Here is a 16,169-nt window from a genome sequence, read left to right as displayed (position 1 = left end):
TATTATTTGCTGTTTAATACACATTTTGACTATGTCAAACTGAGCACGGTAGTGAATTATGGTTTATATGTATTTCTAGTGTATTAGATTGATCATTAATAGCTGTATTAGATTTTTCATGTTGGCTACCTGGAACACCCCTGTCATTTGTTTCAGAGTTGGTATGTGCCAATCTTAGTGGTGGTTCTCAGGCCTATTTATACGGTGTCAGTCAGTTTATAGGGGGAGCAGTACGTGACAGGACATGAGTCCTTGTTGCTCTCTGTGCTATGGTGACTTGTTAAGGTCAAACATTATTGCCGGCTACAATTGTTGTATTGTTTTTTGACTATTATGTCAATTGTTTATTTCATTTATTGAAAGTAATTTTTTTTCTTTTGTTTATTTTTGTTATCCTAATTGCCAAATATTGGCCTTATTTGGAAAAAAAAAATCCCATCATCAAACTTACTCCTCTGCGTCCTCCTGAGTGTGACCAACTAGCTCAAGACTGTACTTCCACACTTTACCCTTCAACAGTGCAGAACTTGGTAGCAGGTCCTACAGTATGTGTGACTGCATGAGTGTGTGTCAGCTTGGCAGGAGCCTCAGAGAGTGGTCAACATACCTGTGGTGTGCTGGCACTGTCTGACCGGTGCTCCATGTTGTTACCTGGGACAGCGCAAGCGTCTTTTGGTTCAGGTTTTTAGTTATTTATTTACGCTGGTGTAAATTCCAACATAAGTCCATAAAGTTGTCCCAAATGCCACAGCATATAATGTGGTTAACAAACAAAGGAGGGAAAACTAGCATCTATGAATGTGGCTAACATACAAAGGAGGGAGAACTAACATCTACAAATGTGGCTAACAAACAAAGGAGGGAGAACTAGCATCTACAAATGTGGCTAACAAACAAAGGAGGGAGAACTAGCATCTAGAAATGTGGCTAACAAACAAAGGAGGGAGAACTAGCATCTACAAATGTGGCTAACAAACAAAGGAAGGAAAACTAGCAAATGTGGCTAACAAACGAAGGGAACTAGGCCCTGCTTCCACAGCAGGCCTCAACTCCTGGTGCTCATTGTCTGCTGATTATAAGTAGGTGTGCTTTTACCAAATACACCCCTTCAATGTTTGTAAACATCCACAGCCTAGGCTTGGTGCTCACAGCATGGGGTCAGAATTATGGCGCAGCTAATAGACATCACTGAACATCATTAGTGAGCCTGTAAGTCAGTGCTTGTCCTACCATGTGACCCTAACCTAACATATGCATTAGATTAGCCAAGATCAAAATAAAACTGCATGGAACAGTAGTGAGTAGTCTATATCACATGTCCACAGAGGACCTAAATCTGACACTTTAAACCAACTGCACAGATGCCAGTATGTGGATATGGTGAGCTGCACAGGTGGATAGATAGAGCTGCCAAAAAGTCACAAACTGCACATTTGGAAATCAGCCTGTGATGTCTCAATGCATTTGCAAACACACACACACACACAGAAACACACACATACACACATACACACACACACAGAAACACACACACACACACAGAAACACACACCCACACACACATGAATTTAGACAAAGGTATATCAGAATATGATCATAGTGGCTCCAATCATTGCAGTGTCCGCGGCACCTCAAACGTTGACAGATCTTGTTTGCAGGCGTCGAAGCCGTAAGGAAAACACAAAGCGACTAAAAGTGGTCGATAAACACGTTGCCAGTGCGCTGAATTTTGTCCTGTCTGCAGTTACGTTTACCCGGAAATAGCATTTTTTTTAACTAACACTGCACGCCAATCCTGCCTAACCTGTGTGTGGGGGGGTGTACCTGTGTGTGTGTGTCGTGGTGGTGGTGGTGTGTGTGTGTGTGGGGGGGGGTTATGGGATGTGTGGGAGGGTGTTGCATGTGTTGGGGAGGGGGTTGATGAAAAGGGGATGATGAGATTGTGTGTGTGTGTTTGGGGGGGGGGGGGCTATTGGGGTGTGTGGAGGAGTGGGGTATACCTGTGTGTGGGGAGAGGGGTGTGTTGTGTGTTTGGATGTGTGTGGGGGGGGTGTATGGCGGGGGGGAATTGGTGTGTGTGTGGGGAGGAGTAAGATAGTGTGTGGGTATGGTGTGTGTGTTTGGGTGGTATGGTGTAATGGTGTGTGAGTGAGGGGGTATGGTGTAAGAGTGTGTGAGTGAGGTAATGGTGTGTGTGAGTGAGGGGTCATGGTGTAATGGTGTGTGTGAGTGAGGGGTCATGGTGTAATGGTGTGTGTGAGTGAGGGGGGTGCACCTGTATGTGGGGGTGGGGGCAAGTGGCAAGAGAGATATAGGACAAATATATTTAAATTATAAATACATTTGAATTATAAAATAAATAAATGAATTAAAAAAAAAAAACCTGAGGTCTGAGGTTGATTAACTATGAGAAAGATAATGAAAGTTCAGCATCCTGGTGGCTTGTGGATAGAAACGGTCTCTGTATCTGCTGGTACAGGTCCACATATTCTTGTGCCTTCTACCAGATGGTAGGAGGTGAAGAGACTTTGGCTGGGATGACTGGGGGCAGCGAGGATCCGCTTGGTCTTTCTCCTGCAGCGCTGGCTGTAAAGGTCCTGAATAGTTGGTAACTCAGTCCTTGTATTGGGCTGCGCTGACCTGACCACCTTTTGCAGAGGTTTGCGGTCATGGGCGGTGCTGTTACCGTACCGTGCTGTGATGTTGCCAGCCAGGATGCTCTCAATGGTACAGAAGTAGAAGTTGGTCAGTATTTCACCGTCCATACCAAACTTCCGCAGCCGCCGAAGAAAGAAGAGCCGCTGTCTTGCTGACTTTGTGACCATACAGTACCTATATGATGTGAGCAGCTCAGATCCTCGCTGATGTTAGTTCCAAGGAATCTGAAGCAGCTGACTCTCTCCACTGCTGTGCCCCCAATGTAGATGGGTGTGTCAGAGACTTTCTAATGAGGAGACACAGCACTCAAAAAATCCTCTATAGAAATGCATGGGGCTATTTTGTAATGCCGTTGTCTACACATATCCCACCCCTTCCTCGGCAAAACGTCGACATGTAAATACATTGAGCCAATCATATGGTGTGATGTGAATACATTGAGCCAATTATGTGGTGTGTTGTGCAGACATCGTGCCAATCATGTGTTGTGAACTAGCCACTGGAGCAAGTTGGTATCGTGAAGCCTTGCGCACGCGCATTTCTGCCGAATAGGATGCCCGATGAGTGCCCAAAATACGTTGCAATATTGCCGCCGAGTGGAGGGACTTGCCTAAAAGGACTTTGGGTGTGTGCTCCTCTTCCTGCAGTCTCCTGTAGTCCACTATCAGCTCCTTGGTTTTGCTGACGTTAAGCAGCAGGGTGTTGTCTTGGCACCAAGATGTCAGGGTTGCCACCTCTGCTCTGTAAGCAGACTATCATCACTCGTGATACAGCCGATTATGGTGGTGTCATCAGCAAACTTAATTATGGTGTTTGAGGTGTGAGTTGCCATACAGTCATGAGTGTACAATGAGTACAGCAGGGGGCTTAACACACATCCCTGCGGGGCACCAGTGCTGAGTGTTAGAGTACAACAGGGGGCTTAACACACATCCCTGCGGGGCACCAGTGCTGAGTGTTAGAGTACAACAGGGAGCTCAACACACATCCCTGCGGGGAACGCGACTTCTGCGCCACACTCCACTTTATTTCTAAGGGTGACGTCAAGCTATTTTAACGCGCCCGCAAAGCATCTCGGGAAGGACAATATTCCATTCTCAAAACTGTAACAAATGGTCTCCTCAGTTCCTAAACATTTACAGAATTTTGTTAAATGAAGAGGTGAAGCAGCACAGTGGTAAAGATGCTCCAGTCCCAACTTTTTTTGAAACATGTTGCTGGCATCAAATTCAAAAATAGTCCAAATTTATGAAATAGTCCAAATTTAATTTTCAACATTTGATATGTTGTCTGTGTCTTTTTGCTGCTAAATATTGGTTTACGAGACTTGTTTATTATCACATTCTGTTTTTATTTGCATTTTAACATCCCAACTTTTTCTGTTTTGGGGTTGTAGGTACTCCTTTACATGGAGTCTGCTAGTGTGTGATACCCTGTGAAGATAAGATGTGTGTTTGTGTATGTGTGTGTCACATTCTTGAAGTATGAAGTATGTGTGTGTGTGTCACATTCTTTGACTGATCAAGCATGGAGTGTATGTGCTTATGTTAGTGGCTCCCAAGTGAATGATGATGCAATGCAATTTAAGGGGAATGCAGTGTGTGTGTCTCTATGTCTGTCAGTAGACATATCCTGTACTGTATGTGTGTGATACCATGTGATGACTGAGTGACAGGGTGAAGGTATGTGAGTGTGTGTGTGTGTTTGTGCATGTATGTCAATCCATACTAGATTGGCTAATGGTTTGACTATACATTAGAGTCAGCAATATATGAATGAACAAATATGCATAGAAATGCACATCTTATTCTGCATAGTATTTTTCTATAAATGTTGATGTTTGTGGTAAAAAATGTATACACACATCTTTGTGTGTGTGTGTGTGTAGCAGCCTTTATAAATGAGGCCCCATGTCTGCTATACTTCTCTCTATGCTGAGTTTTTAAATGGCTGGCCGTGTGTCTGGTCTTCTCAGTGAGGATGAACACAGATAAGAGCCAACATACCGTATTCAGATATTTTCCCTTCAGGGAACCTTGAGGTACATTTCAGGGTCAAAGGTCAGAGAACCTTGAGGTACATTTCAGGGTCAAAGGTTAGAGAACCTTGAGGTACATTTCAGGAAATTTTCATTTGACCGCATTCTTGAACACATTTGTTTTGCTCTATGTTGTAATAGAACAGTAACGAGACTGACAAGAAGCGAGAGGGAGAAATAGATGGGGCAGGATCGGGAACTGACCCGGACCGGACTCAAACTCATGTCCCCATGGCAACTTGGACCCGAATGTGATACGGCGTCTATCTGAAACAGATCTTTCTCGATAGAATACTGGTGGTCCAGAACACCGGTGGGTCCTTTACCTGGGTTTGCCACCAACCAGATGGAAGCTCAGACTGGAATGACTGATAAATAAGTATAAACATAAATATAACACATTGAGAATGAAGGACAATTGGGATATTTAAACTCCATATAAAAGTGAAGACACATCTGGAGACTTTATTACTACCACCATGACATCACACAGGGAATCACAGCACATCTGTAGAACATACAGTAGGAGCTAAATATAGAGTTCACATGCAGTGAAGGAAGGACGGCACCAGAGCACCCCCTGGTGAAGCAGTGAAGGAAGGACAGCACTAGAGCGCCCCCTGTTGGTACAAATCTGTAGAACATACAGTACATACTGAGCAGTGAAGGAAAGACGACACCAGAGCGCCCCCTGGTGAAGCAGTGAAGGAAGGACGGCACCAGAGTGCTACCTGGGGAAAGCAATCTAGTGGCAGGTGTACCAACAGGCATATACAGTGACCTCATCTCTCTCTCCCATAAAATAACGTAATTGAATAATAAAATGTTCATGGCATGATAAAAAAAGCAATGCTTCCACAATGCTACCTGTAGGTACATGGCTTGTTTATATTCCTGGATTCTTTAAGCATATGCATAGTAAAATGAGTTTTGAGTAAAAAGAAACTTTCATATTAAAAAATACCATTCCTGTCTAGATTATCCTACAGATTGTCCCAACTCTTCCATCAGGTCAGGGCATTCCCTTTGAGTCTAAATGCTCATTATCCCAACTCTTCCATCAGGTCAGGGCATCGCTCTGAAGGATACAGTCTAAATGTTCATTATCCCAACTCTTCCATCAGGTCAGGGCATTCCCTCTGAAGGATACAGTCTAAATGCTCATTATCCCAACTCTTCCATCAGGTCAGGGCATTCCCTCTGAAGGATACAGTCTAAATGCTCATTATCCCAACTCTTCCATCAGGTCAGGGCAATCCCTCTGAAGGATACTGAGGAGCGCCCCCTGTGCTGAAGCTCCACAACAATCCAGCATCAGCCTCATCTTATCCTGCTCCAGTTTTGACTTCCAGATTTTGTCATAATTTTCTTTGCTGACGTGACCTTTTGAGAACATCTGATCGGCTATCGCATTCACATTTTTCACCTTGTCAACCAGATTTGCATGGTGCCTTTTGAGGAAATCAGCAGCTGATGAGTTGTCACCGCTCTGGTCGGGATTGTCCAAGCAACATTCTGTTTTCTTGACCCCTGCTTGCCAGATTCTCTGTTGGTCTGCACAGCTGAGGAGCTCCATGCTGAACTCAGAAGCCTGCCTTATGGACACCTCAAAGAAGTTGGGAGCGATGGAGCTATATCTGAGGTCCAGCTCCACTGGATTAATTGTGGAGTCGCAGTCAGTCTGCAAAGCATAGAACTCATTCATCTGAAGAGGTTTCACAGGCCGGGGCTTGAAGAGCATGTGGCCTCTGAATCTCTCCTCCTGGTCCTCCAATAACTTTCTGAGCTGGGCATCCTCTGGCAGAAGGTATGTGCGGAAAGTGAGGGGTACTGTGCGGCACTGATAGACCTGAACATCTGCATGGATCTTCATGTGTTTCTCCCTCTCGTCCTCCTTTCCTGGGAAAAAGAGAGACATCAAAGAGTAGAAGGGCCCAAGAAGAGAAAAGGAGGGCTTGACCAGCCTGGCATGGAAGCGACTCAGCTCACACTTCTCTATAAACACTCCACTGTCCTGCTTATGCAGAACCTCCACAGCATCCTTCAGAAAAGACTGGCTACCTCCCAAACAGAGGAAATGTGGCAGATGGATCTCCTCCAGGTCTCCTGAGATGAGCTTGATGTCCATCGAAGGTCCAGCTGGTCTGTACTGCATGTTGGGCAGCTCATCAGCCAAGAGATGCCAGTCTATGAAGCGGTACTGCAGGGTGACTGGACCAACACATGTCCAGCGCAGACCAGACTCTGGGCACTCATAGCTCCCTGCAGGAGAGCTCAGGCTGTAGGTGGAGACGCTCTTCTCTGTGGAGACTTCAGGCGCCACCGGGTTCCAGTTGCCGGAGTCTGGAACTTCAGCACAGGATTCACATTGGTGTTCCTCCCTTTAAGACACACACACACACACACACAAATTGTTTGAACACAATTGTTTTGAAGCAGCATAATGACGCTTCTCCCTCCAAACATTGGTGAAGTCATGGTGTTTGGATATATTGAGCTTCCTCACTGCCAGGTCACAGCTTGGAAACCACTGGAACAGCGCAAGGCCACATACTCAGCCCTATTACACCCTCTTCACACATGAACACATACTCAGCCCTATTACACCCTCTTCACACATCAACACATACTCAGCCCTATTACACCCTCTTCACACATCAACACATACTCAGCCCTATTACACCCTCTTCACACATGAACACATACTCAGCCCTATTACACCCTCTTCACACATCAACACATACTCAGCCCTATTACACCCTCTTCACAAATGAACACATACTCAGCCCTATTACACCCTCTTCACACATGACTGTGTCGCTGTCCAGTCCAACATCATCATGATAAAGTTGGCGGACGACACCACAGTCATTGGTCTCATCACGGGCGATGAGGAGTCAGCATACAGGAGGGAGGTGGCAGAACTGGTCACATGGTGTGAGGCTAACAGCCTCACACTGAACATCAACAAGACCAAGGAGATGGAGGTGGACATGAGAAGGGGGTGACCAACTACACCTGCCACCACTAATTGGAGACTCAGAGGTGGAGAGAGTGGACAGCTACATTCCTGTGTCCACGTGTGTCAAGACCTTAGGTGGACTAAGAATTCGGAACAGCTGGCAGACAGCCAATCAGAGAATGTACTTCCTGTGACGTCTAAGAGATTCGGCATGACACCTGAAATCCTTAACAACTTGTACAGATGCACTGTGTAGCACGTGCTAACCTGCTGCATGGCTGTGTAATAACTTGTACAGATGCACTGTATCACGTGCTAACCTGCTGCATGGCTGTGTAATAACTTGTACAGATGCACTGTAGAGCACGTGCTAATCTGCTGCATGGCTGTGTAATAACTTGTACAGATGCACTGTATCACGTGCTAACCTGCTGCATGGCTGTGTAATAACTTGTACAGATGCACTGTAGAGCACGTGCTAATCTGCTGCATGGCTGTGTAATAACTTGTACAGATGCACTGTATCACGTGCTAACATGCTGCATGGCTTTGTGGTTTGGCAACAGCACAGCACAAGAGAGGAGGGCACTGCAGAGGGTGGTGAGGCTGGCCCAGCAGGTCATGGGGCGGCTCTCCTGTCACTCCAGGACATATACCAAAAGAGGCTCCTTAAATGGGCCAAGAATGTCATCAGTGATCCCACCCATCCCACCCACAAATTCTTCATCCTCATGAAGTCTGGCGCGTCTGGTAGCGGAGTGTGGCTGCCAGGACATCCAGACTCAGAGACAGCCTATTCTCTCAGGCTGTGAGACTGATACATGGACAACAGCTACTACCTGTGCCATCTGAACCAGAGCAAGCTCCTGTTGAACTGCTATTGCCAGTGACTTCAAACACTCGTACAAAAAGTTACTCCTACTCTGCAGTGCACCTACATACAGTACATACGTACATACATACATACATACACACTTGTTACGCATCACATACTGATCTCCATTTTGAAATGGGCTTTTTTTTAAAGCACTGTATTTGGAGAGAGAGAGAGAGAGAGAGAGAAACACACATACATGCACAAACACATTTCGTGAGATAAACAAACAAAGACACAAACACACACACAAAAATACACTGCATGGCCACTGACACACAATCAAACACACATCAAGGGTTATGACAAACATAACATTTAAAGCCATTTCAGCAACTAAGGCTATATAGTGGCCAGAGCATTGTGTGTTAGAGAAGTTTTAATATGTTTTATTAAAACACACACACACACTAACATGTGTATGCCAGTCACTGACATATATTAACAGGGTATCTGCACATTTTGTAAGTCCAAATTTAAAGACTTTTAAGACCTTTTTAAGACATCTAAATGTAAAAATTAAGACTATACCACGGCAAAAAAGATACATACGACAACTTAAAACTGTTTTGTGCAATAGTTTTTTTTTCCTACTAATTTGAACACCCACCCCATTTTGGATGTCTACAGAAGTTACCAAATATATTTTGGCAAAAGACAATAATTGTGTGTGAATTACCTTCACAGCTATAAATGCCCAATTTTAGGGTCTGGGGTGCTTCTTTTAAAGCTGGCTGTACATATCTGGTTGTGCTACTGGTTGAGACTGACTGTTCTTCACCTGTATCTGTAGTAGCCTAGGCTACTTGCCAAACATGTGTACTGGACTGGATTCCCTTCAATATTTTTTTCAAAGGTAGACTAAGCTATTTAAATATTTTAATAGGCCTACTTTATATAATTTAATATGTGCATCTATTGTCCCATATGCAGCACAGCAAATCAAAGTTGATCCACTACTTCAAATTTTGCCCACCAGTTGTATTTAAACCAACCAAAGCTGGACTGAAACATTGTAAAACCATTGACTCGTTTTAAAAAAATGTATGGGAAAAGTGAAACCACCCCATTAATTAAGAGACAGGTCCTCCTCTCATGGTTCTGCTGAAAAACTGCTGGTTTCATCTCAAGCACACACATATTTTGCGTTTTTTTTATGTAGCCAACATTTTATGTAGTCGCCGACCAAAAAATTTGGTTATATTTCACAACTTTTGCGAAGTACTGGGAAAGGCTGGCAAGCAAGCTGCAGACAGATATTATAGGTAGGCTATAGACATATATTTACTTAGGCTAGGCCAGCAACACACCCGGGAGAGATGCAAACAGATCCACTTCACGAGTATTTCTTCCTGATTGCAAAAACGTTTGTTTTTTTTCCTGTCGGTCCGTGGTTCCTTCATAAATTGCGCAGCAAACAGAAGCACCGGTCCGCGCACAATTTGACCAGCAGTCTTCGTGTCCATAGTTTGTGAAACGATGCTGCATCCCAGCAAATAAGATTCTAAGCCCAACGCAACTCCAAAAAGGAGGACAAATGAGTGTCCGGCTTGAGACTGCGTCGGACAGGGCTTTTAAAATCCGTATGTCCGGCCTAAATCCGAACGTATGGCCACACTATCGCTAACTTTCTCCCTCTCACTCTACCGCTCACGGCTACCTGCTTATCTCTCAGGCCTCGGCTACACCACGAAAACGTCAGGCATATTTTTACATATTCTTGCCATTTTCACGCCTTTAATGACACCCGTGAAAAACATCTTCACTCTGCAACCACTACACTTCCTCCAGTAGCCTTATAGTCACTTATACAGTTGCGTTTAAAAAATACACGAAACCGGGTGGAGACATTTTCACTCGCTCTCTCGTACTCGCTGGCGGTCCCATAGCCTACACAAATTTAAAACATCCTTTTCGAAAATTCAAGACATTCCAGACAATTTAAGACTTTTTTAGGCCTTAAAAACCGAAAGTTGTATTTAAGACTTTTTAAGACTTTTTAAGGATCCGAGGGAACCCTGATATTACACATATACAGTACACACCATAGCTGAACAATTAAAGAGTGCCATACACACACACACACACACACACACACACACACACAAAAACACACTGTTAAAGCCTCAAGGAAGCCTCACATGATGACATATCTGATTATTACACCCACATACTGTACCTCTAACTATACAACACACACACACACACACACACACACACACACACACACACACACACACAGTTAAAGCCTCAATGAGGCCTCACCAAATAAGAGGGAGACGAGGCGTGTGTGGCGAGTGGGCGCCAAAGACAGGACAGACAAGAGAGAGTCAGCGGTCATTGCAGTCAGGGTGTTGTAGTGTACACACACACACACACACACACACACACGCACACACACACACACACGACATTCCATTATTCATTCAGTCAACACAACACATTCAACATAATATTTCCCTCTCCCTCTCTGCTCACAAACACACACACCAAGAATTATGGCACACACAAGCACTCACTCATCAGTGGGTTCTCCCCACTTGAGATGCGCGGTTCGCGGTTACAGCCGCGGACTACGCGGTTAAACCACGGATCGGGCGGATGACATTAATAAATGTAATATTTTAATTAAATTCGGGCAGGTGGCGGTTGAACCAATCAAATGAAAAAAATAAAGTCTATACATTGTTAAATTGTGTTACCTACATCCGAAAAAAAACGAGCACACTTTGAAATAGTAAAATTTTCTTCAGGCAGTAATTTGGCCTAGTTGCTTCTATGCATGTTGCTTTGTTTAGGCCTAGGCTGCTATCAGAGATGGTGTTGCGGAATTGGTGTATTCCGATGTTTCACTGAGCAACCCCTCTTACGCACGCACACACACACTAAAGGTAACAAAAAGTGTAAATTAAGTAGCCTATCGTAGCCTACCAGCATTTTTCCCTCTCCAGTGTGCAATAAGAAAGTAGAATAGGCTACAGTGCAAGTTGACCGATGATTCATCTCCCATGTCGCGTCTCGTTGCAGAGCCTTGGTAGGCCACTAAGCAAATCTGCAACCTATGAGCCCAGCTGCCAGTATTGGAGGAGGCCTAAAAATCTCGTATATGAGACTGCCTGGGTTGTTTTGTTTCGATATTATATATAAAACACATAGTCATTGTAGTCTACCATTCAGGGAATAGGCATTTAAAAGAGAGACAGATTATGGAGTGACTCAGAAATGACATCGGGCAATGGCAGTGCGAGATGTTCAGAATGTAAGAGTTAAAACTTGTGTAGTAACCGAGTGGTGTAACTTTTAGTGAAACCACGCACAGACAAGGAAAACAGTTTAGGCACTTTTACTGGACTTCACTTAACTGCAGCCAACATGATACACATGAAGAACACGGGTTCCCACATTAAAACCTGGGGGAAACAATACACACAAATAAGGTTCCTAGGGGAAAACAGCCCTCTTACTAGGCCTACACATTTCACTATGCAACAACTTCTACAAGCTCAATAACATCCACAGCGGAAAAAAGAAGGTAAGAAAAATAGTCGGAAAACTTAAATGTGTAAGGCAAGCAAGCAAGTTTGGCGGTTGTTACTAAAAATGTGAACATGCACGTTGCACTGTTGTGCGGTGGACTTTCGGAATGAATAGAGTCGGCGTTTCTTTAATATCGAGGCGCCATAGTTTGTCCGATCGGCCTGCTGGTATAAAATGAATTGTGCTGTCTGTCTGAAAAAGACGCGCTCTCTTCCCATGCAGTCAAACTGAATGGGAGTCTTCAGAGCAGGCTTGTCGTAGTGTCACCCTGACATGACAGTGCGTAAAGTAGACTATAATGTGAATGACTTGTTATTTTATTAAGGATTTCTTTCTTTTTGCAAAAAATAAAGTACAATAGGCATTAGGGGGGGGGGGGGGGGGAGTGGTTGAAGAGCACTGCTCTCTCATGCCCACAACCACGGCTGAAGTGCCCTTGAGCAAGGCACCTGACCCCTCACTGCTACCCCTCCCCGAGCGCCACTGTAGCAAGTGAACATGTGTTCGCCTCATGTGTGCTCATTGTCTGCTTCACCTCACTGTGTGTTCACTAATTCATGGATGGGATAAATGCAGAGACCAAATTCCTTGTATAAGCAAGTATACTTGGGCTATAAAACTGATTTACATAAATTATATTTGTTGTTGTAATTCCAAATGATACGTCTCATTCCTTGCTGGAATATATGGAATACTGGAAGAAATAATTTTATTGATTCTGTCCTCTCCCCCTGTAATCAACTTTGCAGTTTACTCTGTAATTAAGGGGGCAAATTCAAGGACTGTTATAGTTATGTAATGTGCTGATTAACTGGCAAGTACCTCATAACTTAGACTAGTTTGTATCAATCCTGGACTGTGGTGTCTGTTTTTAAAGCATTAAAAAATGTTAGGATGAAAAATATTGCTGTCTTTAATTCTGGGGGAAATCCAAGGACAGTTATAATTAATGAACTTACTACCTGGGAAGTACCTCACAACATTGCTGTCTGAAATTCAGCGACTGATTCAAGGGAAATTAAAGCTAACGTGCTAACTAACCCGCAAGTTGGTGAACTAGGGTACATCAGACTTGCTATAATATTCATATTAAAATTAATTACTATTGAATGATTGTATTCCTGTATGTATTAAGCTACATGGCGGTTCCATAATTTATTTAATTTAATACCAAACATGTCACGATTTAGATGTATAAGCTATTATGCAGCGAAAAGGAACCTAATTTGACCTTAAAGGTCACTTTGCAAAAGGTATTTTGTTCTCTGGAGGGACCTAAACTATTTTTTCCCCTACTTTTTTATGGTCAAAGCTGATATCTGTATGAAAAGAGCTTTAATTTGATACCATACATGATGGGTTTATATGTTAATGTCTATTTAGATGATTTTATATGATTAAAAAGGGGTGTGGCAGCTGATGCCATTTTAAAGAAAATGCTCAAGGGTGCCGGAGCGGCACCCATCAGATTCTGAAAGGATACGCCCTTACCTATCAATTTATGCAAAAAAATTGCATTAGTACCTTATGTCACACTTAAGCTCAAATTCCACAAAGTTATACCTGACTACTGGTGAAGGTGTTGGAGTGGGTTGATTGGTTTCAATGAAGGTATTTTGAAACTCCTCTTCGAACAAGGTACTGAGTCTAATTCCCATTTCCTTAATCTCTTGATTGTTCTAAAATGAAAGAAACATTTTTAATTACACATCATTGTAAGAAATTTCAGTCCACAACAGACTTGACATGTTTTACGTATCTAAACATGAGATAAAGAACCTAGCTGGATATTCCTCTTTAAAATCAGCATAATATGGAACAACAGGAAATGGCTGTGCTCAGCCTCAACCAATTAGAATGAACATCAATTAGAATAAAATCATGGAGAATAAACAAGCATGTTCGTGCATTCCATCGTGAATCCTTTTGACTTTTTATAGATACATAATCTACGTAATTGTAGATACAGCGGGGAAAATAAGTATTGAACACGTCAACATTTTTTTCAGTAAGTATACTTCCAGTGAGGCTATTCGCATGAAATTTTCACCGGACATTAGTATTAACTTAGGTAATCCACACATATATAAAAATCCAAACATTAATGTCTAAAAGTAGTGTTATGAGTAAAAAAGTGGAATGGCACAGGGAAAAAGTATTGAACACGCTAAGAAAAAGCAGTACACAAATGCAAGGAATGGCAAGGAACAAACTGGAATCTATAAGTAGTTAGAGAAATTATCCCTCCTATCTGTGCAAATTGATATAAGCTGGTTTAGTACATACTGGTGGGCTATAAAAAGGTTTTTTGTTAGCAAGGTGTCACACAAGAAACATTTCATGATGGGTAAAAGCAAAGAGCTCTCCCAAGATCTTTGCAACCTTATTGTTGCAAAACATATCAATGGAACTGGTTACAGATGCACTTCAAAACTTCAGAATCACCCAGCAAGCAGTATTGGAGCCATTTTCTGCAAGTGGAAGGAACATCACTACATCATCAACTGGCCATGCACAGGATCTCCTTGCATGATTTCTGATCAGGAAGTCAGAAGGATAGTCAGAAGAGTAGCCCAAGAGCCAAGGACCACTCTGAGAAAGCTCCAGAAAGATTTGAAGGCAGCAGGTACAATTGTTACAGAGAAAATCACAGGTAATGCACTCTACCACCATGGCCTCTATGCACGCTCATCCAGCATGATTCTATTGCTGAAGAAAAACATGTCGAAGCTCGTTGAAAGTTTGCTACACAACATTTGAACAATCCTATGAAATACTGAGAGAATGTATTCTGGTTAAAAATGTAACTTTTCGGATGTCATACTACACACCATATTTGGAGGAGAAATGGCACTGTGCATCACACTAAAAATACCATACCAACAATGAGGTTTGGAGGTGGTGGCATCATGGTGTGGGCTGTTTTTCATGTCATGGTACTAGCAGACTTCATGCAGTTGAAGGAATGATGAATGGAGTCATTTTGTTCTGGGAGAATCTATACATCCACCAGGATGATGAGAATGAGACATGGCTAGACTTTCCAGCAGGACAATGATCCAAAGCATTCAGCAAAGGAAACTCTCAATTGATTTCAGAGAAAGGAAATCAAGGGCCTGACTTCAATTCAATTGAACAGTTTTGGAAGGTAACTAAAGATCAGGATTCACAAGAGGGACCCCTGAAATATTCAATATAAAGGACTATCTGTTTAAAAGAATGGGCCAAACTCACACCAGAATACTGTGACTGATTAGTTTCATCATACAGGAAATGCCTTGAAGCTGTCATTACGAATAAAGGCTTTTCCACAAAGTATTTAAGAAATTTCAGCAGGCGTGTTCAATACTTTTTTCCTGTGTCATTCCACTTTATTGCACATAACTCGACCTATGGACTTTAATGTTTGGATTTTTTTATATGGGTGGATTATCTGAGTTAATACTAATGTCTGGTGAAAATTTCATGCAAATAGCCTCATTGGAAGTATACTTACTGAAAAAAATGTTGACGTGTTCAATACTTATTTTCCCCGCTGTATAAAAACAAGCCATATTTGTTAGATGGATTAAAACTGTCAGGACATGGTGTTCCATCCTAAACCTGTATACTAACCCTGTTGAAGACTGCACAGTTCCTGAAGATGAGTCGCACGTCTGAGACGAACTCCCCCACCAGATGGTAGCAACTCTCCAGGTTCTCCCGCACCTTCTGCAGCCACATGGGCCTCGGTATCACTGATGAGTAGCCTGACACCTGTCAATCAAAATGTAAGTGGATGTGGAAAAGACTGAGCATGCGCCTGAAAGAACATGCATCATGCACACACATGCAGACAAACACACTCACACACACACTTACAATAGGGCGGGGATCTGTAGTGAAGATTCTCTGCTCATCTGCATTGAGTAAAAACAGCAGGAGGTACTGGCATTGCTGTAAGAGACACACACACACACACACACACACACACACACACACACAGTTTAGACACAACTGCAGACTGAAAAAAAAAACAATATCAGACACAGTAACGAGAGAGGAAATAAGAATGGGGGTGTGTGTGATGAAGCACAGACTGATTGACAGCAGCGTTGTCC

General features: G+C 43.1%; 2 protein-coding genes across 7 annotated transcripts in view; both read right to left on the bottom strand.

Moving 5' to 3' along the window:
* LOC143138692 (NACHT, LRR and PYD domains-containing protein 3-like) overlaps positions 1-16,169 on the bottom strand; it is a 139,438-nt gene that overhangs the window by 65,529 nt on the left and 57,740 nt on the right. The gene's annotated exons all lie outside the window — the stretch shown is intronic.
* Positions 5,136-16,169, bottom strand: part of LOC143137498 (uncharacterized) — a 22,573-nt gene continuing 11,539 nt past the window's right edge. For 5 of the 6 annotated variants that reach the window (XM_076297732.1, XM_076297733.1, XM_076297734.1 and 2 more), the window contains 4 exons: positions 15,931-16,005; positions 15,685-15,825; positions 13,633-13,748; positions 5,136-7,077 (listed from right to left, as the gene is read on the bottom strand). In XM_076297732.1, the coding sequence (XP_076153847.1) occupies positions 5,922-7,077; positions 13,633-13,748; positions 15,685-15,825; positions 15,931-16,005 (1,488 nt within the window). In that variant the 3' untranslated portion in view covers positions 5,136-5,921. The remainder of the gene's footprint in view (positions 7,078-13,632; positions 13,749-15,684; positions 15,826-15,930; positions 16,006-16,169) is intronic. The other variant, XM_076297736.1, reaches the window with a different exon arrangement.

Source organism: Alosa pseudoharengus, unplaced genomic scaffold (assembly GCF_046254945.1).
Source record: "Alosa pseudoharengus isolate Yale_2024_CS ecotype anadromous, Long Island Sound unplaced genomic scaffold, YU_APseudo_1.1 YU_APseudo_1.1_scf_21, whole genome shotgun sequence".
Taxonomy (NCBI): domain Eukaryota; kingdom Metazoa; phylum Chordata; class Actinopteri; order Clupeiformes; family Clupeidae; genus Alosa; species Alosa pseudoharengus.
This window is presented reverse-complemented; position numbering and strand designations above follow the sequence as displayed.